General features: G+C 39.4%; 1 protein-coding gene across 1 annotated transcript in view; it reads left to right on the top strand.

Moving 5' to 3' along the window:
* Window positions 1-24,696, top strand: part of cpeb2 (cytoplasmic polyadenylation element binding protein 2) — a 37,209-nt gene extending 12,513 nt beyond the window's left edge. Inside the window, 10 exon segments of the mRNA XM_036590840.1 lie at window positions 3,964-4,054; window positions 8,129-8,179; window positions 13,378-13,401; window positions 14,162-14,317; window positions 14,320-14,331; window positions 14,548-14,637; window positions 15,841-15,959; window positions 17,872-17,986; window positions 18,557-18,738; window positions 19,766-24,696. Of these exon segments, the coding sequence (XP_036446733.1) occupies window positions 3,964-4,054; window positions 8,129-8,179; window positions 13,378-13,401; window positions 14,162-14,317; window positions 14,320-14,331; window positions 14,548-14,637; window positions 15,841-15,959; window positions 17,872-17,986; window positions 18,557-18,738; window positions 19,766-19,993 (1,068 nt within the window). The 3' untranslated portion in view covers window positions 19,994-24,696.
* Window positions 24,697-25,879: the final 1,183 nt, after the last annotated feature.

Below are 25,879 nucleotides of genomic sequence, written 5' to 3'. Positions count from 1 at the left end.
GCCAATTGTGTTATGCTGGCCAACAGACACTGCGTTGGCTAGCGTTGTGTTGAGTTGATGGCGGAGGGCCATCCTAACCACCCAGAGATAACAAGGACAGTTTTGGACTTCCGATCACGGATGGCTGTGGCGTCACCGGAGAACTTCCAATCTCCTGACAGCAGGACTTTTTTGTGAAATATTGAATACAATTTTTTCTTTCTAGGTAGCTGAATACAAGAATATGACCAAATTATGTAGTCAGATATCTGTATTTCTAGATCTTAAACTCAGTCTTTAGCATTACCAGTGACATTAGCCATCATAGCCTTCTGTGCATCCCACTTCTGAACTCTGCTGCGATCTCTACGTTTCCGAGCATGCCAGATTAGCTGATTATTGTGTTTTCTCTTCCTTTTCTGTGTTCAGTTGGATTTTGGCAGTGGGGAAGGGACTTACAGTCAGATTGCGTGATTAAAAATGTACATTGAGGATGCAGTGTTTGAGCCACGCGTGACATATATCTCTATTTCTCTCATTGTTTGTGGACTGACAGCATGGCTAACAAATAGAGCAACCCACTGAGAATTGCCCGCTAGTCCCTCTTGCTGTCCATCCCAGTAGTGGATGTTCTGTACAGTAAACCCTCCTACGTCCTCCATCTTCTTTTGTTTCAACAGTTGCTGCCAAAACATATGATATCAGCCTCTATCTGTGGTCTGCAGCGAGAGAACCACAGCTTTCCACTGCGAGAGATTAATAGCGAATAAGACCGGTACATTTGCCTGGGCTTAAGGGCGTATGTTCAGTGCGTGTGTTCTTTTTTCCCATGGATCTGTGCTAAAGCCGGACTCTAAGCGGCCGATGGCGATGGGGATGGGGAGGGAGTGAGAACAGGGCTGCTGTAATCTGGTATTATCCACCAAAGGCCTGCTGCTCTTGCAAGCAATGCCAGAGACGAGGGCTGAAACATTTGTGATGTTTGAATACTATTTGTTTAAAATGCAGATATTTGAATAAGCAAAAACTTTTAAAAACTCTAACAATAAAGGCTTATTGTTAATTGTCATTGCAATATGGCAGTATTGCGAGACCAGTAACACAGGAGGCTGCAGTATGCACACTATTTTTTTATTGTGTGCTGTTTCAAATGGGATCTTGATAAATCAAGACATTTACATGATCCTGTGCATATAGAAGTGGAACATATTGCAAGGCGTATCTCAATTTCTGTGTGTAGTGATGCTTGTTGCGATATGAGGTTTGTACATGTTGTACAGCTTTACCACAGATATATCTAGACAGCCACCATTGGGTGCTAACACACAACATATGTGGTGTCAGAAAAGCTGCTACTGCAGTGCTGCAGTGAGGAGAGCGTGCAGCTAGTACCGTGCAGGTTTCTGCAGGGCTGGGAAGAGTGCTTGAGTCCAGAGTTCACTTACTGCAGGGCTGTTATTCTAAACCTCTCTAAAGTAGCGACTTTACATAACATTTATGCTACAAAACATTTTCAGTTGATAGTTGCCGTTTAGCTTAGATCTATGTGTGGAAAAAAGGCCTGCAATTTTCTACAGGTCACAAGCATGCTAGCTTTTGGACAGTGAAATTTAACAACAACATTCATTTGGGTGCAGTGAAAGGTTTTGCACTGTGCGCTTCTACAGTGTGAAAAAGTTGACATCAGCGTCTTTGCATTAGCACCATTTACCAATAGCGCAACTGTCAGCTGCACCGACCTCTTTTTTTTTTACATATCAGCGTTCAAGATTGCTAATTGGTAACACTTTACTTGAACCCTGCTACATAACATGGACGTAACCATGCCATAAACATGTTATGGCAGCTGTCATATGTGGTCATGGTTTGTCCTGACAGATTTTCTTCAGTAATATAACAATATATGTCATGACAGATGACGGAATGTTTGATGTCGTAACAGCTTTTGCCATATGCTAATTTTTGCTACAGTAGTTAAGACAACACTAGTTATTCATCATGACATCAAACATTATGACATCTTTTATTGGTAGTTTGACATGTCATGTCATGTAGCAGGGTTCAAGTAAAGCATTACCTGCTAATTTGAGCAAAGTTTAGACACAACATTTTATATGATATTTCCCAACCTGACTGTATATTAACACATAAAAGAGAGCCAGGATGGTACGCAGTCGTTAACAGGTTGGATTAGAGGGTGTAACTTTGTTTACTTTGGTCTGTTTACAGTTTATGGTTGGCGAGTTGCTAACTGCTGCCAAATTGAGGGGTTTTTTTTTCACCAGTCTTTCAGTCTCGCCTTGGTCATTTCTGTTTTGCAAGGTGACAAGCTGCAATTTTCTAGTGTGACTGCACCTTTAGGCTGTATAGCCCAGGCTTATGATGCAGTTATTAATATTAACACTATTTACACACATGAAAAATGTTGGATATCAGCATATTCCCATATCGGAGCATATTTCAAAATTATATTTCAAAAACTTCTATGTAAGTAATGTAAGTCATGCAGTTATGAGAGTGAGAAATTGGAGTGTGGACCCACATCAAAAGTCATGTAGCTTTGGTCTACAGAGTCTAGGGACAGATCAGCTAAACATGCTAACTTGGCTAACACTGAGTGGAAGGTGGCAGACACCAATTAGCATTACAATGTTAGCTTCTTTTTTTGCCTGAACTTGTCCTTCAAGGCTTACTTCTAGACTAAACAGCATTTTCTAAGGTGTGATGTGTATAATTGAATGGTTTCATTCCAAAAATTATTATAAACCACTGTCACGAATTTTCTTTTTCATGATATAAATTGTTGGGAGTAGGTTTACGCATACAAGACATACCAATATGTCTATATTATGATTTAATAGCACCTTTTTTAGAGAAATACACATTGTGTCTCTATAATATGTCAGCTGTTCTTTTCGACAGCTAAAATATCCAGAATTATAATGCATATACAGCATTTTGGAGTAATTTGGAGCAACTCTCAAATTACATGTAGGCCACAATCTGAACAGTGGTCGATAAGCATGGAAAGGAGGCTGTGGACAGTGATGGATGGAACAGTTGGCGAGCTCCTGCAGGCAGAGTGATCAGAAGTAGATCAGCGTCCAGGAACTTTTTGTCCCCGACACTGGATTTTATGTCAGTTGTCATTTCATGTCACGTGCGACGTGTTTATAAATACAGTTTGTCAGTAGAGAGTAGAGAGTCCTTCTCTTCTCCTTGTTTAGGAACTGAAGGGGTGATGTGGGGTGGGTGGGAGTAAACATTCCCCCTGCGTCCACACACATCTGTGGGATTGTTTTCATCAGAGCAGCAGGGGATGCCCTTCTGACATTTATAGCAAAGTAGAAAGAGATGTTACCTGACACACACACACACACAGGCACCCTGTCTGCAGAGTGTCCTAGAGGCCTCCGATTTCTCTCTGCTGGTACCGCACAGTTGGAATGGGATCCACTGCGCTGATGCTTTATAAACACAGTGTGCTCACGTGAACCAGCACGGAAGGAATGTCCCAGCATGCTCTCGGCCACATTAATACACTCCCTGTAATCCTATAATGCTCAGGCGACAGGTCACCATGGTGCGGCTCTGTGTTTGTATTGTGCTAGAACACTGGCTATGTCCAAAACTGTGCCCTGTTTATGTAGTGCACTTATTTGTGAGTCTGTCCTTTTGCAATTGTGTCTGAAAACATTGTGTACTCTTACAATCCCATAATGTACTGCAGTGCACCATGTATAAACCTGTACCCTAGCAGACACAGAACACCCATACAGTGTCGTATCTGACAGACTGTGGCTACTGAGTGATGATCAAACCATACCAAAATCGATTACTTTAATCAGGATTTCTGTTCACTGTAATAGTGTTCTGTGTCATGCTCTAAAGGGAATAGTGACTAGGGAACAGTTTCAAATACAGTGACTGATTTTCTCTCTCTCCTCTCTCTCTCTCTCTCTATTTCTCTCTCTCTCTTCTCAGGATCGAAGCAGAATGTATGACAGTCTTAACATGCACTCACTGGAGAGTTCTCTGATTGACATCATCCGGGCAGAGCAGGACCCTCTCAAGGGTAAGACCCACATCCTGCTTCCTGTGGACTAATAAGCAATCTGTCCAACACTCAACCAAGTAACTCCCAATGTTCAAAAATCTCCAGCCTAGATGGAAAAGTTGTTACATAACATGCTGGATTACACCAAATGTAGTTGGTCAGCCAAGACATGTTTGGTGTCTGAATTTTGCTTTTTTAGTTTTGAACTGGTGCTAATAATCAGTTAGTCCAGCGATTATTATGCGCTTACCTCAAACTGCGACATGTTATTAAATAATCTCAAATAGCCTTGCTGAAGTGGTTTATGACACTGTGGCACATACTGTTGTCTATACAAATGGACAAAAATGTGGGATGATTTGAGAAGTATGGATAAAAATCAGGCTCAGAGATGACTGCTACTACCAAATATGGCCTGTGTTGGCTAATTAGCTACCTCTAGGGTAATTTAGTGTATTAAAGCTACACTATGTAAAATTTAGGGATTTGGAGGTGGTAATGTGTAATTGCACACAACATGTGGAAGAATACTTTGTATTGTAGGTTGTGTTTCGGACCCTCTTCCTGAGCAGATGAATCTGATGATTGCGAGCGCGTTGAAATTATTGAAAAAATAACTCATTCAAACCTTAGTAAGCAACATAATGTTGATTTTGCATTTGAGATCTAAACATCTAGTCGGATCTTCGTTTTGAGCCTGTGCATATGTTGTTAATACGTAAAGACATTTTAATGTGGTCCGAAAAATTCGACCTGACAGCTCTTCAAATGATCATTTCAGGCTTACAGGGTGGCTTGCAGCAGCGCAGACGCACCATATTTTAGTGTATCTTCGTTCTCCTGACCTAATAATGCTACTTATTTCAATTTTAACAGAAAATGTTGCATAGTGCAGCTTTAGGTAATAACATCTTTTAAATCTAGAATGGATATTTTTTTAATGTGGGTTAAGGGGAAAAATTATACAAATTGGAATTGTTTAGTTTGCTGTCTTGTACACATTGTTGACCAGGGCTCAAGAGGTGTGGGTTCTATAGGGAAGCTCATAAAAGGCTTGGCAATTAGCTATAGAGATAATATAGACTTGTGAGAGCGGGGAAAATGGAAAATATTTAAGATGTTCACTAATGTGGATCTCTAAGAGCAATTCTGAGGGCTGCTGTCTTAGCTCAGGGATCTTCCTAAGCCACTTCCTTTGCAATCACAGAGTGTCCTTGTCTGTTGTTCTGGGATTTGAAGCAGAGTGTTAGTGTGTAACATGGGAGTGGCAGAGTGCTGCAGTGCTGCTCTCTCGCCCTCTCTATCTCCATTTTCTCACCCAGTCTGCACGAGCAGATGGAGCAGACATACGGGGCGGCGCTCACTGCAGAGAGAGAGCGAACGAGAGAGAAAAGAATAACAGATTCTAATTCTAAATCAGCCCTACGACTTACTTTCTCCCAGTGTTTGAGATGAATAGTTGATTATATTTGGAACATGCAGTCCTTTGAATGGAGAAGAGAGAATAAGAGAAGATGGGGATAGAAAAACAAATCAAAGCATTTGAAAAGTGTAATATTAAAAGAGACTCTAGAAGGGGAAATGTCTGCCTGAACAGTAATGCTAAAGTAAGCTGTAGCTGTGGGATTAACTAGTATAGCTTGTTAGCTGAGGAGAAAACCGTTGCTGTTGGAACAAAACCTCACATCTTAAGGAAAAACGTTCTGAAACTTTAATGAAAGTAAATGGAAAAATGTTCTTTCTAAGTAATTTTGGACCATTTCTGTTGATCCGTTCATCATGAAATTTTGACACAACATGAAGGGCAACTGCTTTTTTTTCCAAATTATGCCAAAAATGTGAAAAATAACAAAAATAGAGATACATGGTTTTGTCCTGACAGCAGCGAAATGCTAATATAAATGCACTGAAGACAGAAAGAAGCTCTGTGTGAATAATTCTGAAATGACTGAACGGAAAAGTGGATTTGCACTGGAGCTACGAGGCTAACAAGCCTAATGGAAGTCTGTACCACAGCAATTAGCATTGTAAAACATGCCTGAATCATCAGACGCTCACCTCCAAAAGTGTCAAGTTGTTAAATAACGTCAAAGACTTGCTAATGTAGTGTCTGACACTGTATATCTTACTGTTATCTAGAAAAATGGACAAAAGTACATTATTTTCAGGCTCCTACTACTGTTTTAGCTACACAACATACTTCTGTCTATGCTAGCAGGTGGCTAAGCTTTCATTACTAGCTACATTAGCCTTGTAGCTCTTGTGTAAAAGTAAAGAAGCAAATTTCAGTCCATTTCAGATTATTTAACTTGATGTGGCTTCAGGCAAGTGTTTGTGAGGATTTAGGGCAGCAGTTAGCACAATGCTAATTGTGAAGATGCACTGGATATATAACCTACAGACTCTGGCAGCTAAGAATGCGCTAGTGCTAGTCACTGTGTAGTGTAGAAAAAAAAACAAAACAGTGGGACTTGAGAATGACAAGAAGTTTGTTTGCAGTTTATTTAGTCCACAAAACAGTAGCCCATGTGGTGTTTCCAGAAGTTTCAGTGGATAAGCACACGACAGATGGTTTGTGTGTGTTCTTAGAGCACACAGTTTCACAAACACGGTGATAAGAGGTGTTGAAGGACTTCCAGCAGATGTTAGAGCATTTTAAGCGCGTGCTTTCTCTAGTCACCCTCAGAGAGGATGCTGTGATAACAGATTTGCTTGCAACATTTGCGAATGTTGGTGAATGTGGATTGGTGTGTGTATTTAAATATACTGATATCTGGACTGGTCTTAGTATTTGGATATTCAGTCAGGCTTGTAGTGCAGTAATGAAGTTTTATCATGGAAAGGTTTTGTGTGTCGCATCTCAAGCAGCTGATGTTGTGTCTCATGCCGAGTAAACCGATAAGCAGAGCTGTATATGGAAACATTTCAAACAAAAAGAAGACAAATTTGTACAAGTGACAGTTATCGCTATGTATTATGTGTTTTAACAACTGTCAATAGGCAAATATATATACTCATACATCTAAACCACAAAGCTTAATCACTAAATTAACCCAGGTACAGATGAGCTCTCTCAGCTCTCTAGTTACGTGCAGAAAATGAATGTTAAACCTTGCCTTTTTTATACCCAATTTTCTCCTGAATTTAGTCATTTAGTCACGTCCAATTAAACCCACTAGCTAGGCTTCCCCGTCACACAGTGCTACCAGGAAGACTAGCATGTAGTGGTAAAACGCACAAAGCTCCACCTCATCGTTTCAAACTGTCGCAAACACAAGTGATGTGTGGGACAGGGAGGGCCTTACTACCCACTCAGAGAACAAAGCCAGTTATGCTATGGACCTGGCCATTGATGCATATAACATCACTGGGGAGCATCTCGCAATCTCAAAGTAACAGGGCTTCAGATCTGGACCTGGGATCCAGTTTCCAGTCATAGATTTTGTAATCACTGTTGATCTGACTGATTGGCCATCTAGTGTCCTACCACTTACAAAATCCAGGACTGGAAATTGGATTCAGGGTCTGGATTTAAAGACAACTGGTTTGCCCTATCATTTGGAGATTGCAAGATGGTCCCCAGTGACGCCATAGTCATCCTTGGCCAGGAGTCCAAGAGAGTATGATTGGCCTTGCTGTCTCTGAGTGGGTAGAACAACCCTCCCTCTCCCACATCACTAAATGTATTCCTAACCAACATGGGCATCTGTTAGTCACTCTGTAATAACAATATAAAACGTTTTCTCATTGGGATATTAAAATGCCAGTCACGAGCACTCAGTTCAAGCTAATGAAACATCTCTAGAGAAAAAAGAAAGTGGCATTAGAGTGTTGTTGCTGGGCATGTTCAGGCTGGTTTAGTCACTGATCTGGAAGAAAATTAAATATGTTTCTATGGAACGTACCGTGAAGGCCTTTGGAGGATTTAAGTAAGAGGAAATAAGCAGAAGGATTACCCCATTAGATAACCTTGAAGACTTTGTCTTTTATGTTGCGTGAACTCTGGACGTGACAGTAAACACCCATATTGCTCATTTGTCCCTGTGTTTCATGCAGCTCTGTTTGTGTGTCTTGTTTCTCTCTCACGTTCAGGCCGCATGGGATGTCCACATCCTGGTGGCGACGGCCTGCTCATGCTCAATGGTAATTATATCACCCAGTCACATCTCTCTCTGCTCCGTCCCACTGACCCTGTCGTCTGTAATACAATAACATTGTGCTTAACACAGTATCTGTCTCTATTAGAATATTGAATTTTCAGTGTAAGTGGTTAGTAGTTTAATAAGACCATATGTAATGACCAGCAGGTTGCTAAAATGATGAACAAACATAATAATACATGATTGTACCATGTAATTTTACTGTGTATACGTATTGTAGGTAGATATTTCTTAGAAGTATATACAATTCAGACTGCTTTTGTTCCACATCTGACATCTAAGGGACAAGTTTAACCTTTCAAACCCGAAGCCCACAGTTGGTGGGCAGTTTACATGGCTATTTTTAGGCATCATAGCTCAGGAACAGGTTAAACGGGTTAAGTTACAGACATGAAACAGATATCACAATAGTCAGCAGGACTTACTCTGTCTGAGTGGGTACACTGAGGTAAGGCAAAGCATCTGCGAGTGATCCAACTCGAGAAACGACGCAAAATCCACTCTGTACCCTAAAATTATATCTGTTTTTAGGCATCATAACTCAGGAAGGGCTTAAGTGACAGGCATGGTACACACATCATAACAGTCCACCCTTTGCACTGTCATGGGTTCACTGAGGTGTGGCAAAGCATCAGCTAATAATCTGGTTCAGAAAACGACCCAGAAAGTTAACCAACCAAACATGTTTTCATGATTTATCCCACCTTAGATTTTTTGTAGAAAACCCCTTCAGCTGTTCTTCACAGTTTCCCTGAACGCATTTAAACATTTTAGAGAGGACACGTTTCAAGTTGCCACTTAAGCTGGGGTCACTGGAGAGGTTTGTTGATAGGTCCACGCATGCTGTGTTAGCAGTTTTCCACCATTACATTGGTCTTGTGCAATCTCACTGTTTTCTTCTCTGCCCCATTTCTGGTTGCGCCAAAGCCCTTGACGTTGGCGTCATACTTGTTCACCACTGTTGTCTACATTAGCTCTGAAAGCTGTCAGATTCAAGGTGGTTTTGATGTAGTAAAGCTCTGGCGCACATGGACCCAAATTTATCAGACGTCTTAGGAGTAAGAGTGCTCACCAAAGTCATATTGTATAGCTTATCTGCAAACGTGTTTGCAAACTGGTAATATTCTGTTTATTATCAACATTGTTAGCTTTATGTTTTGGTTTATACACTTTTCCACTTAACCCAGATGTAATCAGCCAAAACATGTTTAGTGTCCAGATTTTGGCTCTTTTGTTTAGTGCTGAAACAATGATGCTAATTGCTGTAAACGTATGTAAATGATGCATATCGCATTGCAGTTTACTAGCTTTCTTCAGAACTTTTTCTGGCAAAATACACACCTGGGCAGCCCATTCACAGCATCTAGACCACCCTTAATCTGCTTCCTGCATGGTCCTAAAAACTGTCTAACAAGGGTTCCAAGTGAAACCGTATAACAATGGCACTTTGCAACATTAACGAAACATCTCTACATTGTTGTCGCTGGGCAAGTTCAGGCTAGTTTAGTCGCTGATCCAGAAGAAAATTGACTATATCTCTATGGAACATTCCCTGAAGGCCCTTGGAGGATTCAAATAAATAGAAACAAGCAGGGGGATTACACCATTAGACTGTCTTGAAGACTTTGCCTTTTTTGTTGTGTGAACTCTACACATGGCAGTAAACACCCATGTTTCTCATTTGTTCCTGTGTTTCATGCAGCTGTGTGTTTGTGTGTGTTTTGTTTCTCTCACTTACAGGCCGCATGGGATGTCCACATCCTGGTTGCGATGGCCTGCTCATTCAAAAGCTGGAAGTCAATAGTCACCCAAATTTGCACAGACTTATCGATGTGTTTTAGAGGACAGTGTGACAGTATGGCTTAGTTTACAAGCTATATATACGAAAATTATCCTCCACCAACTGAGCTGTAAGAGATCCTAAGAGTTTGGACGGGCGGGCAATACGCTTTAAGGGATTAGGAAGATAGTAAGATCACTAAGACAACCCGGAGCTGTACCATTAAGAGCTTTGAATGTCATAAGCAAGTCCTTGAAGTCAGTGCGGAACTTAACAGAAAGCCAGTGTCAACTGTAAAAGCCTTGAGTAATATGCTCAAACTATAATAATAAGCACAAGCACACAAATTGCTGCATCCTGAACTATCTGGAGCCTATTTAAAGAGACCGCAGGGCCAGCAGTTACAGTAGTCTAATCAAGTGTTCATGAAAGCACGGACTAATTTATCAGCATCCTGTGGGTTTAGCATGTCTTATTTTGGATTTGCTTCTCAAGGGACAAAATGCAGTCTTTGAGGTGTTACTTATTATGGACTCAGATGATACAGTAGGATCCAGTGTTACACCAAGTAGAGTGAGTAGTTCAGTTTAGGGTATTTTTTCAAACATTTTCTGCAGGGTGTTGTCTACAGCTTCAGTTCAGGCTTAGAAATTGGCTGCATTGTCTGTTTCTCATGATCCAAGTAAGCAAGAGTGGAGCTTGATTTTCTGATGAAAGCTTTAAGTACTGTTCATCAGATGGTGACAGATTTGGTGGTCTGTCAGGCCTTGTGTGGTTGTTAGGAGTCTCATGTTCTCTGTGTCTTTTAATAATTTAAAAAAAATCTTTTTCAGTTTTAGAGAATTTTTTTTTTTTCTCGGACTTTTCCCTTCCTTATGCATGCGAATTGTCTTATATCTGATCTTCAGAGAAATACTAGTACTTCTGAATCTTATAAGTTTGATCAATATGGCCCTATATTGCATTGACTAAACAGATTCACAAATTCACATACTGCGCTGCGTATTCCGGTGTCCTGCTCTCCATTTGTGTGTGACCGTTCATCACTGATGTGCCGCATGGGGCCCTGAAAATGACAAACAACCTTAAAGAGTTCCGGAATTCTGACTGAACGATGGAATGGGAATGTTTGAGAAGGCAGAGCAGCTCCATGTTTGCCTCTAAGTTGTGTCTGGTTAAGGAAAGCGCAGATGGAGTACTTGGCAGCAGCGTGTGCTCAGACAATCCTTGTCCATTTATAGCAGCGCAAAGGACATAGACCAAAACATCTGCTCTCCGTTCACGGTCGGGCCCGGATTGACTGCACTCGCTTTGGGCCTCATAATCCGTCACTGACTGTAGAGGCTGTATTTTTAGTATTTGACCGTGGTTGTGTTTGTGTGTGAATATCATAGCAGCAGCAGCTGTTCACTTTCTTTCATACAGGAAGAGTATACGCACAGACATTAGTTCAGTTCTTTCTTTAACCCCTTAAAATCACAGGCTTATTACATACTACGACTTATTATTTAGTAACTACAGGTGCAAACTGGCTGAACTACTCTTAGGTTACCGAAGTGTGTAATAAAACTTTGGGCCCACCAGCAGGCCCTGGCCATTAAGGGGCTAAAGGAGTTGAAGTTTGAAATGTGCTTCTTTAGTTTTGCGCTGGAGCCGCGAGGCTAATGCAGCTAACAAGTAATGTAAGCTTATAACCACCCATTAGCATAAACTGTTTGAAATTTTATTCTTTAGTTTCCCACTCAGGCTACGAGGCTAATGCAGCTAACAAGTAATGTAAGTTTATGACCTCTCATTAGCATAAACTGCTTGAACTTTGCTTCTTTAGTTTTCCACTCGAGCTGCGAGGCTAAAGCAGCTAACAAGTAATGTAAGCTTATAACCACCCATTAGCATAAACAGAGTGTGTTAGCTAAAAAACAGTACTAACAGCCGTTTTGAAGCCTGAAAAACGTACTTTTGTCCAATTCACTAGATAACAATATGGCAAACAGTGTCAGAAACCACAAAAGCCAGTCTATTTGCGATTGCTTGGTACAGTTTGAAGCAGCTGTGTGATTATTTAGACATGCAGTCATGCTATGCTAGTGTGGTATAAGCTTTCATTACTTGTTAGCTACAATAGCCTCTCAGCTCTAGTGGAAAACTAAAAAAGCAACCTTTAAACTGCCATGGAGGTTTATAAGCATCTATTACTTGTTAGGTGTGTTAGCCTAAAGCTGTAAAGCAGCTTTAGACACTAATGTCTTGGCTCTTCCTGTGAATTTGAAACTCTTCCTTTAAGCGAGAGGAACGCTGGTCATGACAAATGACATTTCACACCCAAAAGTTCCAACCAGGTTATGCCAACCGAGCTGTTTTGCCTGCTTGGTCACATGACTGAGGAAAGCTATACTTATTAGTGGATAAGTCACTTGAATCATCAGCGTTCAATGTGGGTCATATGATTGGCTGGAATGCGTGCCATGGGTCACATGACAGGCTGGGGGGTTTGTGGGGGAAAATGAGAGAGAGAGAAGAGTACAGTGGAATGAAGCATGTCATGTCTAATGCCTGCTGACTTGTTTCATATCAAACACACGTCTCTTAAAGGGCCCACATCATGGAAGGCTAAATTATTTTGAAATGAGTCTGATGCAGTATGTAAACGGTTACGTTTAAAAATGTATTGTTCACTCCAGTACAGTCCGTCTGTAGAAACTAAATTGCAAAACAGCTTAATTAGTTTTTGTGTGATGTCATGAAACCTACACATCTACATATATCCACGTATTCAGCCTATAACAGTTAAGCTCCACCCACTAAAGCTATAAGGAGTGTTTCAGCCCAGGCTGCTTTTGAATGAGGCACAGTACAGTACAGCCAATTAGAACCACACACATACATATATATATATATATAAACAAAGTTTAAAATTACAAGATCAAAAATAAATAGTATTGGTGATATAAGGTGATATAAAGTTGAAAGTTTTTAAAAATACAGAAGATATAAAAACATTATTAATTCAGGTTTAATCCTACAGTTTCTGTACATTTGGTTTACACTGCATAATTATTTAAATGTTAATACATGATGACATAGTTTATTACAGTTACATCATGAATTAGATTTACATTACATTTACATTTGAATTCTATAGTGACAGGTTTGAGTCTGGTGCCCTCTCCTGTTAAAAAAAAAGGCTGCATGCAACGACAGTAACACTTTCCAATGGATTTCTGTGCTACAAATGAGAAGCAATTCACATAAATTTGCACTATTCATTTGTTATCACTGGTGACTTCTAAGAGATTTTGTATGTGCAGGTGTGAGTTTGTCTGTAATCTCAGGCTGAAGTTATGATTAGGTTAGTCTAAAGCTTGTTATAGCTGACTGTACTCTGTTCTGTTTACATGCAGCAAGGAGCTATGGGAGACGACGAGGTAAAGTCCTGTGCCATGCTGTGTGTGTTAGCATGGTTCAAATATGTGCCCTTGTTTTTTGTGTGCTTGTGTGTGTGTGTGTGTGTGTGCTTGTGTGTGTGTGTGTGTGTGTGTTCGTATTAGGCTTGTATTCACAGCAGTTTTAAATGAGAGTGACATCTGACTGTATTAGCCTGCAGCAGATCTCATTGAAATGCCAAATATGATGTGCACTTTGAGTTTCATAATGAACGCCGTCGTGGTGGATAGTAATGAAGTACATGTGGTACTTTCTTAGTATCTGCTATTGAAGGATGAATGTATTTTCTTTTTTTTTTGCTTTTGCTTTTGCTCCACTAAATTTACAGTTCAATATCATACTTTTTAATCCACTGCTTTCTACAAGAGATGAGACAGTTTCACAAAAAGTGCCTCATCGGCCTCCCTAGCCAAGGACAGAGGGAGAGACCATCAGCAATGGACAAATTAAAGGGGAGGAGGAAATTTTTTGCGGGCTGTCACTAGCACAGCTATCACAATCAGTGGCTGAACCATTGAATTATTTTCCCAATCATGGCCTGCGTTACAGGTTTTGCATGAGCAAATTCAGGTTGCAGATGCTGCTTCAGCAAATCAGTCTTGAGTCAGCCGCCCACTTCAGTCAGCTCTTCCAGCTGATTAAGCTTCCAGAATTCATCATTATGTACATATGCCGTATTATTCATGTACCAAGATATGGTGGCACCACCTCACCTGCCTTTCTGTTTTTTCTCATCGGCAGGACGCTCCTCCCTGTTTCCCCTTGACGACGGCCTCCTTGACGACGGGCATGGCAACCAGGGTGTTCCAGGGGTTCTGGGCTCCCCCAACTACCCACATCAGAACGGGGAGCGCATCGAGAGGTTTTCTCGTAAGGTGTTTGTGGGTGGCCTGCCCCCGACATAGATGAAGGTGAGCAGGGAGAGAAAAACACTTTGAGATTTTTCTTTTTAAATATGTCTGATTATGTTAGATGTCTTGCCTTGAGCTTTCACAGACTTCATAAGCTCACTTCTTTTAACATGTGTTACCAAGTCTTATTCTCGAGTATTTGTATGTATTATTTACTCTTTATCTCTTTATTTTGAATGACTCTCTTTCTCTCTCTCTCTCTCTCTGCATATGCAGATGAGATCACATCCAGTTTCCGGCGCTTTGGGCACCTGGTGGTTGATTGGCCGCACAAAGCAGAGAGCAAATCCTACTTCCCCCCAAAAGGTACTTATACATTACCTGCTAAAACATCTCCCAGTGCTGTGCATTAGTTGTATTATTTATAATAAGAATGGAAATTGACATGAAGGTGTAATTAAGGTATTTTTTTAAATTTCAAATGTAATTTAAATGAACAATATTCAAATTCAAGGCTGAACTGAGGTTAAAGTCGGCACCCAGAGTAGTTGATGCCTGTGCATGTTCATGTTAGAACAAATCGCATTAGTAAGTTTTAGGTCTGAAACTGACTTTGAGTCACACAAAATTCTTTCCGAAACTGACCGCAACCAGCTTATTATCACAAAAGTGCCAAATAAAATCTGATATTTACAATTAACTGATTTCAGAGAGAACAGAGATGAGAGTGGGAACTAGGATGTGAGATCTTGAATATTGAACGCGACCCAAGCACAACACATATTTGGGAAATGACGTCCGAACCCAAAGTAAACAGTCAGGTCTCAATTGAATTCAAACAAATATTTCATGCTACAGTCCACGTAGGTCATAGCAAAATGGATCAGCATGTGGAATTGGAGCTTTTATATTACTGAATAAAAGAAGCATTGTGCGGCCTTCATTGTTGGGTGCATCGTGATGTGCGCGCATTCAGAACACAATTATATCTTTAAGGGCTTATTACTGGTATGTTTCATCAGAATAATAATAAAACACTAGAAGTGTGAAGTATATTTATACTCATTTGTGCACAACCCATTCCTGCTCATTTAAACTTTCTGACACAAACAAAATAAAGACAGACAAGTTTTCAGTTTAGCATATCATGTTTTTTTCATGTTAAAGTAAATGTGACAACAGCATTGAGAAAAGAGAGTTAAACAGCAAAAGGCCACACTAGTTCCTCACTGTCATAACTATGTCACTTACATATTAGTTTAAAATTAGTTCATTAAGAAGAGTTAATGAAAGAATAATAACCAAATGAGAAGCCTGCAGTCTGAGAGGTTAATATATGCATTTATTAATTTATAAATATCGTTAAAGTGTATATTGGCATTTGTAATGATAGTTACATAGAAGATCCAAATGCTAAGTAAACTGAAATGAAGACATCTAAACCCATATGAAATACTTCAAACCCATGTGCAGAATTCAAGCCCCATATTGTCTTTATGTCAATACATCAAATCTAAGCGTGCCCTTGTTGCAGCCTCTGACGGTCAGTTTCTTTCTTCTGTTGCCAAGGTTACGCCTTTCTGCTGTTCCAAGAGGAAAGCTCTGTGCAGGCGCTGATTGAGGCCTGTCTGGAGGAGGACGGAAAGCTCTATCTGTGTGTGTCCAGCCCCACCATCAAAGACAAGCCGGTGAGTCCACCAAACAACCACTCTAATAAACTGAGAACCTGCATGTGAGACATCTTCAGCTGCATCCATCAGCCTCAACGATTTGACTGATGTACCACTGATGTTGAGGCGAACCCACTTTAGGTATACAAGCGGTTGCAGTTTTTCAAATGTTCCTCCCTTCTTTAAGAGGCTGTCCTAGTTTCAAAACGGAAAATCTCACTCTCGAGACTATTGCAGCACCACTATCAGTGACCAGTAGCCATGTTAATGACAGATGTAGCAATTGTGAAATTTTTAATTTCGGCTGGAGCGCTCCTTTAATGTAATGATGTGTGGAAAATAATCACCATGACTCAAATAAATACGTTAATACACAAATAAATGAAGTTACAGCGGTCATTTTCCATAGATCACTGGAGTAAACGCTAATCTAATTTGAGCTGTGCCATGCAGCATGCGTGACTGGGAGTCCATGGGGAGTGTAGCTGCATGCATTCCCAGAAGGGATTATATGATATACTATAAAAAAAAAGCAAAAACTGTATTAACCAAAACTGCTTGTGTACTTCATATTAAATGCTGTGTCAGATGCAGCAATACATTTGTCTAACATAATCTATGACATCACCCATGATTGAAATGACTAAAAAGGCAGGTTTATAGGGCTTTTGTTCTTTGTGGTACTACCAATGCTCCTTAATATCATCAAATATCATTTTTTCTGGGTTTTTTTTTATTGTGTTTGAAAACTAGCTGCCCTTTACATTGTGTAAACACTGAACAGACCAATGTTAACAACTTTGTACATTCAAATTAAAGGACATTCCTAACAAAATGAAAAATTGAACCATTGCTGCATCTGTTATATGCCCACTCACCTCCTACAGTGGTGCCACAAACATCTTGGGAGTGAGATTTTCTGGATGAAAGAACAGGAAAACCTCTTTCTAGTGTTGTATACTAAAGGTGGAAGGAACTTTTGAAAAACTACAAACGCTTGGATACGTGAGGGTGGGCTATTTGATTTTCTTTTGGTTGCTGACAAATGCAAAGGGAAGCCAGCCAACTAACTCTGCTTCTTGGAAGTCAATGCATGTCTGTTTTTATTAGGCTCTACATCAGTGGATTTCTTTAACACTGTTAGAGCAGATTCCCAGTGTTAGTATCATGTATTTGCGTAAGGCATCCTGGGGTAGTGAGACAAATATTGTGGAACAAAAACACAAAAAGGAAACCAAACCGATGAGGCTCAGGGATGCAGTGCTGCACTACAGAATATTGCATAATATAACAAATAGCATTAAATGCTAGATGTAGGCCAGAATGCCCCTTTAAGAAAGTTTTCCATGTTTTAATAATAAATAAAGTAATTAATACAACACTAATATAGTATTCATACATATCATACTGTGTATCATAATATGTAGATTTTATTGTACTGGTTATAAAAAATTCTTTCTGCTATTTGTTTGTCCTTCTTGGAATAAGGATAAGGAAGCCACACTAACTTTTTTGTTGATTAGTCAGGGTGTTAATCCTTACATTATGACCTGACTTGTTTTTCTTGCAGTCTACCCTGTAAAAGAATGATTTGATGCTTTTACTTAATGTTAACCTAGCGGCCTTTAAATTTAGATTTATTCAAAATTCAAAATACAGCCCATAAAATGTTGATGCTACCATACTATTAGATATACACTGAACTGTTTGAGGCAGCCAGATTAGTCACTTTTCTATCGTCCCCCTCTTATAGATAGTAGTAATGCAATATGTTATATGATCTGATTGAAGCTTTATTCTTTATTCTCTAATCAGAAACCTTTCTGTTTGAGGCTACGGTAAGGTCTGTTTTCTGTAGCCTCATACAGAAAGCCTGCAGAGTTTTTATTTAGCTCTGTTTGCTATTGAAGTTTATTGACGTGTTATCCAGGTTCAGATCCGTCCTTGGAACCTGAGCGACAGTGACTATGTGATGGACGGCTCCCAGCCTCTCGACCCCCGCAAGACCATCTTTGTGGGTGGAGTGCCACGCCCTCTAAGAGCAGGTAACACCTTTTATATGCCTCAAAACCTGCTACAAGAGTACACCTGCTATAGGATTATGTTAGTTAGTTAGGTGTAACTAAGGGCGTAGACTGAAAAGGCTTTTAAATGGGGAATCACCATTGAAATTATAATTTAATCCAAAACTAGGGTCCAAAAACTACACCATGTCCAATTACAATGTCCAAGAAAGCTATTCTATGTATTTGGAGTGATGTGACATCTTGTGTACCTGTTCCCATTAGCTGGCCTAAGTTAACATTCCTAAAGAAGTAGTTTAGTGTTGTCACTGCTTTAACACACCTGATTTGGCTCATGAAAAGCATGACAGTAAACTGCTGAGTTTATTAGCATAGAAAGCACTAAACTGTAGTGCTACAGAAACTGAGAAACACACTAAGGTGTATATGTATACAGCGAGAATGCTAGAGTACAGTAATTAATGCAACTGGTAGGCTGTAGTAATGCTGCTCTTGAAGTAGGCATTCATATTCTTACAATATTTTTCTTATGTTTTATTCAAATACTTACTCGGATATTTAAACATGGCTTTTGCAATATCTGTCCTCCAGTTGAGCTGGCTATGATCATGGACCGTCTGTATGGTGGCGTGTGCTACGCGGGAATCGACACTGACCCTGAGTTGAAGTACCCAAAGGGGGCGGGGCGTGTGGCCTTCTCCAATCAGCAGAGCTACATCGCAGCCATCAGCGCCCGATTCGTCCAGCTGCAGCACGGTGACATTGACAAACGGGTATGGGAGCCAATAATAGTTTCTGTGTGTTTGAACATGAGCAAATGAAAATGAGTGAATATATACCATAACACACAACGTTAAAGAAGGCTTATAAAAATATCAGCTTTCCAGCAAAGCTAAATTCAGGTATTTCCATTGTCGTTGTTGACTACATCAAACATAAATTCACTGGACTATACCAAACAAATGTGCCAAGCTAGATGCCATTTCTCAAAAGCATTGCTGCATAAGACTGATGTCAAAGCAACTGTCACTTTCAACACTGAATCATTTAGAGCACAGGTTCCCAACCCTGGTCCTGGAGAACCCCCTGCCCTGCACATTTCAGTATTTTCCTTGCTTCCAACGCACCCACTTTAAGTCATGAAGAGCTTGTTAATGAGCTGATTAGTTGGATCAGGTGTGTTGGGAGCAGGGAAACACTAAGATATGCAAGGCAGGGGGTCCAGGACCAGGGTTGGGAACCACTGAGTTAGAGATATAGTCCAGCTTTTTTTGATTCTGGTGGGGGTTTTTACCTTCCATAGCCCACGACAGGGGCCTAGGATTGCATCTATTTCTCGTTGCAGAAAAGTAAAAATTGTAATTATAATTATAATTTTAACATATTTACTGAAATTATTTTGCATATTAACATTATTCAGCTTAAGACATCAGCTAATAAGAGCTAGTATTCTGGCTACATTAGCATGGAAGCATATGGATCTTCGTTTTAATGTATTTTATACCAACAGTTTTTAAGATGTTTTGGAGAAATATGTTGGAATATTCCTTTAAGGCACTGGTCACTAACCCGGGTCCTGGATGTCTACAACCTGCATCTACCCTGCTGCCCAATCTCCATACCTACACGAATGCATCTGATTTAGCCAGTCAAGAACTTCTGAAGAAGTTCATTAGGTGGAGTAGGTGTGGTAGATTGTGGTTGAAACTAGACTCCGCAGGTGGTCTTCACAGTAATGCCAAGTCTTGAAACAAATGTCAAGACACTATGTTGAAGCTAAGCTTGGTCTCTTGCCTGCAGGTGGAGGTGAAACCATACGTGCTTGACGACCAGCTGTGCGATGAGTGTCAGGGGGCTCGCTGCGGCGGGAAGTTTGCGCCTTTCTTCTGCGCTAATGTCACCTGCCTGCAGTACTACTGCGAGTTCTGCTGGGCCAACATCCACTCCCGCGCCGGCCGCGAGTTCCACAAGCCACTGGTCAAGGAGGGAGCTGACCGCCCCCGCCAGATCCACTTCCGCTGGAACTAACAAGCGCATGGAAACACAGAGAGGGTGGCCAAGTTAGGCCAGGCAGCGCTGCGTGTACGGCAAGAAAAAAAGTGCTTCAAGCCCAAGTTATCAGTATAGAGCACCTAACAGTATACAGTATATAGAGATCTATGAATATATTTATCTTTATCTTTTGTAGCAGCCAGACACACTACACGCCTCAGTTTTTGTTTTGTTTTTGGTTCACCAAACCACCCCTACCTTTTGCTCCTCTTCTCCCACCCACCCCCACATCTCAGGCTCAGAACAGAGTGTATTTGTGGTACTTTCATGTTTTTTAAAAAAGGAGATTAACAAAAAAGAGATTGATTTTTTTGTAGTTTTTTCAAATTATTTTTATATGTGAGATTTAAAAAAAAGTAGATATGAGAATGTCTTTTGCTTGGGGGGCAGCCAGTGTGTCCGTCTGTCCGTCTGTGTGCTGCTAACCCCCCCTCTAGTGGGCAAAGTGCGCAATTGTCTCTGGAAAACCCTTGATGACGTAATCTCTGATGCCTGCCCTGGGTCTTCAACCAAAGGTAGCAAAATGATAGGAGGCATGAAAATGAGACATTTCTGCCATAGAAAACGATATTTTTCTCCCCTCTATTGTTTTTATGTGCTCTTAATAGTTAAAAAAGGACGATTCTAAAAGAAGATTAGAGTTCTCTCCATTTTTGACCTGCAAAAAGCGATTAATACCTCAAACCTGCGGATCTGGTTTGTTATTGCTCTATCTGGCAATTTAATCACAAGCTATATGAGACGCTTTGCTGCTATAATTCTGATATAATTGCTAGATGTATAGTTGTGATATCTAAAGGCATCTTTAACGGAATCGTGTGAAAAATCTGAATCGAAATGCAGTGTGCACTCTCGCACGGGCGGAAGAATGGAATGTGAAAAAAACATAAGTGCATGTTTGTTGTCCTTGCATCGTTTGCATGCAGTAGGGTATAGAGGTTTCCAACACGTATAGGAAAAAAAAAAACAGGATTCGTTTTACTGATAAACCGAACACTATGTAGCATGAGAGATAAAAAAAATACATTAGACTCTCAAGTATAAGATAATATCAATAACGGTGAACATTAAGGAATACTAAGTCTAAAATTCTTACTAAAAACCTTTTGCATGCATTGATGTGATAATTTGTTTACATACATTGTTCTATGGAAAAGCGTCATTACTTCTTAGGTTAGCAACTTTTCCCCATTTCGTGTATCAGTGGTTAGTGAAGAAGCCGTGTGCTGTCCAGTGCTCGTGTGTCTCGTCTACGTGTTGTGCGACTCTATTTATGTGTGGATTCAGGTTTTAGTTTAGTTACAACTTAGAGGAAAGTTAGAACATCTCAACATCTTGCCTTTGCCCCACTTAACCACCCCTCCCCTGTATGCCACATGCCCTCACTGGCTAAAAGGCTGCTGGTTTTATTATATACCACTCAAAACATAGTTTTGATCTAGTTATCCCATTACTGTAGGTATGAGTGTGTGGAGGTGATTCTAGAAGGAAGCTTATTCGCCTTTGCGTGAACGGAGGACGCCGCTCCTTCGAGGACACTTCGTCTCTTTTGCTCTGGACCTTGCTGTCCTTCAGTTATCAACACGTGACTGTTTGATAAATGTAAAAAAGAATAATCAGTAGATGTAGATTACAGATATAGGTGGAGATGGACCTAAAAACCCAGGAGAGTTAAGGAAAATGCAACCCAATCAATAACAAAAAATTATGTTTTTAACGTAAGAGTTTTTTGTAATGAATCGTTGATTTTTGTCTGCACAGTTCTCGTTGTCCTGTCCCATCTTATTGTAATCAAGAGCAACTCTGTAGGCAGTGTTAGGGACAATCTTCCTGTAAGCAATGGATGCTGTTCAGTGAAGCAGCGTTTTGGTACTGTATTTGTGTTAGTTTATCTTTAGCTATCTTTCTGTACTCTCTATACTTTGTTTGGCTGTCTTTCTATCAAACTAGCTAGCAAGCTGCTAGCTATCTTTACTATCTTTCCTATTTACACTCTTTGTTTGGCTGTCTCTGTCTGTCCATCTAGTTAAATAGTTAGCTAGCTAACTGCTAGCTATCGTCTTATAATCTCTCTGTCTTGCTGTATCTGTGAGAGTAGCGTGCTAGATATCTAGCTAGCTGCTAGCTGTCTTTCCACACTCAGTTTGCTGTCTGTCGATCTAGCTAGACAGCTAACTGCTAGCTATCTTTGCTATCTTTGCTGTCTGCAGTCTTTGTTTGGTTCTCTATAACTATCAAACTAGATAGTTAGTTGGCTAGCTGTCTTTCTAAACTCTCTAGGTTAGCTGTGTCTCAAAGGCAAGGATGCAGCCAAGGAAGGCTGTGTTTTATGGCCATTACACCAGCTAAAGTGGTCCCCTTTTGTAGGACAGCAAGAATGTGGCCTAGAAATGGGTCCTTCATTTCTGAGAATTCGAAGGCCTAAACTGGTGTATCCTTCAAGAACTTTAGTCCCCCTCAATCTTTCACACGCAGCGCAAAACCGCTCAAAAAACAGTGCAAAGTTAGCACTGAAGAGGAGCTAGCAAGGCCTCTCCTACTTGACTGCAGCCTTCACTTTGAGGAACGTCTAGCTAGTTAGCCAGCTAGCTGCAACATATTGTCCTACACTTTCTTTAGCTCTCTATATCTGTTAGTCTAGTTAGCTGCCTGCTGGCTGTCATCCTAATCTCTCTTCATTTGGCTTTCTCTATCTGTCAGTCCAGCTAATAAGCTAGCTGTTAGCTACCTTCGTGTACTTTCTTTGGCTCTGTGTCTCTTGTGTTTGTGGCTTTGGTAATGTGTTCAGTGCCCTGGCGTGGTGTCCTGAGTATTTGTGATTCGATTGTTTACGTGTCTACTGTTACCACATTGAGATGAGATTTTGTGTGTTTTATTTATTGCTTTCTTTATTTAACTCAAGTATTTATTTGTGGACGTGTCACCCATTCCTAGACCGGTAAATCTTCTATTCTCATGATAACATGCACTACTACTAATATGTACATCCCTGGCGAGCCATTGTTATTGGATTTGAATCTGTTCTACTGTACACTCCAACCGCTAACCCATTTTAAAAGCCAAAAACAAGAAAAAAAAGTAAAAAGCAATCTTTAGCAGTTCTGTCTTTAACTTATAGGGTGTTTTTAATTTTATACCAGATTATTTAATAATCACTTTATTTAACTTATTTGATAAAATCTTGCAAGACCGAAGGCCCGGATTCAGATTCTAGTGATAGTGCTAATCCAGTTATATACTCTGGAAGAGTTGTGGTGATTCGCGGAAATGAACGGTGCCCGAAATGCTCGTTCTATCAAAACGGTGAAGAAACGGTAGCATTAGGACTAGTGAGCTGTGCCCCAAAGTCCATGAAGGAACGTTTCCTGAACTGAGCCTGTCCAGATTGGCTGAAGGAAGTGGCACCCTGTTCATAGTGTCACCATATCCCTTTAACTCTGTACTGTTGATGGAGTTCGTGATCAGTACTGTGTCCTCTTCTCCGTGTGGAACACTGTTGCTTTGTACATGTGTATGTTTTTTTGTTTTTTTTTTTTGGTTTTTTTTTGTTTTTATTTGTACAAAATCATATTTATTTCACTATTTTTGTAGACGGCTCTTTGATTTGGATTGTATTTTTCTATTTCACTTATTCTACACGCTTCATTTCCCCGATTATTTATGATTCTGTTCACAAGCAGGGTTTCTGTTGAAAGATATTTAAAAAAAAGAAAGAAAGCCTAAGTGAAAGCTTTCTTAAAAACACCCATGCAATTTTGTGTATAGTGATATATTAATATATACTGTAGTTGGTTTTAACGTTTTAACATGATTAATATATAAGTTGATCATAGGTTTTATTTTACGGAAGAAAACAACATTGAGGGTTTTTATTCTTTTTCATGGAAAACACTTGAGACTCTCCCCCGGTTGCATCGAGTCCTAGCAGGTCTCTCCTCACTGATGCGCAGAAACTTGAATATAACACATTTTGAAAGGCTGACTAACCTCGAATCTGTGTTGTGACGTGCAATACTGTTTCTAATGTTTGTATAAAAAGTGAGAATTACAGTGTATACCTTTTTAATGCAGATTTATTTTTTTCATTGCATATTTTGCAAATTTCTGATTCACAGTGTCATTTTTTACTGTCAGAAAAAAGATAAACCCCTTTTTTTCATTGCAACTATTTTTAAATCCAGATATCTTTGTACTGATGTAAATGATTGTAGTTATTTTGGATAGCGTTTTGCTAACAAAAGGAGAAACTTTTTCATGCATATTTCTATTTCATTTCATTTTTATTTTATCCTTTTTTTATTTTTCTTTAATAGTAGCAAAACTTGGAATAATTTTTCATATATGTCATTAATATTATTTTGTATTTTTATGTGGAAATATATAAATATATAATTTTATGATGCTAATTGCTAAGATATTATTTTAATTTGAATTATTTTTAAAGCTAAAATCTTTGTAATATTGTTAATGTTACTAGTTTCTAAATCAGAGTTTGTGTATAGATTCCCTCAAGTGGTTTATGAAGTGTTCGGATTGTAATTATTACTGAATGGATCTTTGATATGCAAAATGAATATCATGTTGATTTTTATTTTGGTTTGTTTTGTATTTAAATGGGGTGTTGATTACAATCTTATTTCTTTCATTTCCTGAATAAAGACCCGTTCTGTTCGGACACAGCCGGAGTCCTGACTGCGTTTTTTAATATTTACTTATTTATTAATTTTATTTATTTGGTTTCTTTCAACAAAGCTTTTAACCTGCTCATTCACATCATTCATAATACCTGCTCTGTGGTGGTCCTAACCATTGAAGAATAGGGTAAAAGGGGGCTAACAAAGTATGCAGTGAAACAGATGGACTACAGTCTGTATTAGTAGAACTACAAAATGGTTAATGGAGCTGATAAAATGGACAGTGTGTGTAGAAACAAGGTAGGAGTACTTCATGAAGTGGCCAGTGAATGTATAACACATCATATAGACAATAAGTGCACACACATATATACATAACTGAGTCATTCTCATGAAACCACCTCAATCCATGTCCATAAACATTTGAGTGTTATAATAATAATAATAATAATAATAATAATTTTATTTATATAGCACTTTTCATGCCGGTGGCAGCTCAAAGTGCTTTACAGACAGGTGATAAAACAGTTATAGAAAAGATCATTAGTACTTAATTAGAATCAGAAGAAAATGAAGATTAAATTATAAAATAAACACCACGAGACATTCAGTTTTAGTTAAATGCTAATTGAAAGAGATACGTTTTTAGGTGCTTCGTAAAAGTGAGTACTGAGCTTGACTGTCTAATAAAAGGTGGAATTGAGTTCCACAGTTTAGAAGCATAATAACTGAAAGAGGCCTCTCCATGTTTTCTGTATTTTACAGAGGGTACAGAGAGATTACACAGAGAAACGATATTCACGTCATATAGAAGATCAGTTGGAGCTCTATATGGTACAGCAGAAAGTTTGTAGAGTTCATTTTTCTATTTTAAAGTTTTTGGGGATTTTTACTCTAATTCTCACTACTGCCATGTGTAACTGTTGAGTGTTATTTGGCACAAGTAAGAAAAAACGCAACGTGAGATACAATTCTAAAATAGTACACTTTGCAAATATATATATATATATATATATATATATATATATATATATATATATATATATATATGTATGCGTTGTTGATTTTCTAGGTGAAAATAAGTTTATATATTCTCCACAGAGAACACAATTCTGCACATTTTAATGCAAGGTTTTTGTTTATTTGCTGAATTTAACAATTTAACATATTAATTAAACAATTAAACATAAATTTAGATTTTACGCCCCCCATCCCCACCCCCAGTATG

The sequence above is a fragment of the Colossoma macropomum genome, unplaced genomic scaffold (assembly GCF_904425465.1).
Source record: "Colossoma macropomum unplaced genomic scaffold, Colossoma_macropomum, whole genome shotgun sequence".
NCBI classification, from domain to species: Eukaryota; Metazoa; Chordata; class Actinopteri; order Characiformes; family Serrasalmidae; genus Colossoma; species Colossoma macropomum.
This window is presented reverse-complemented; position numbering and strand designations above follow the sequence as displayed.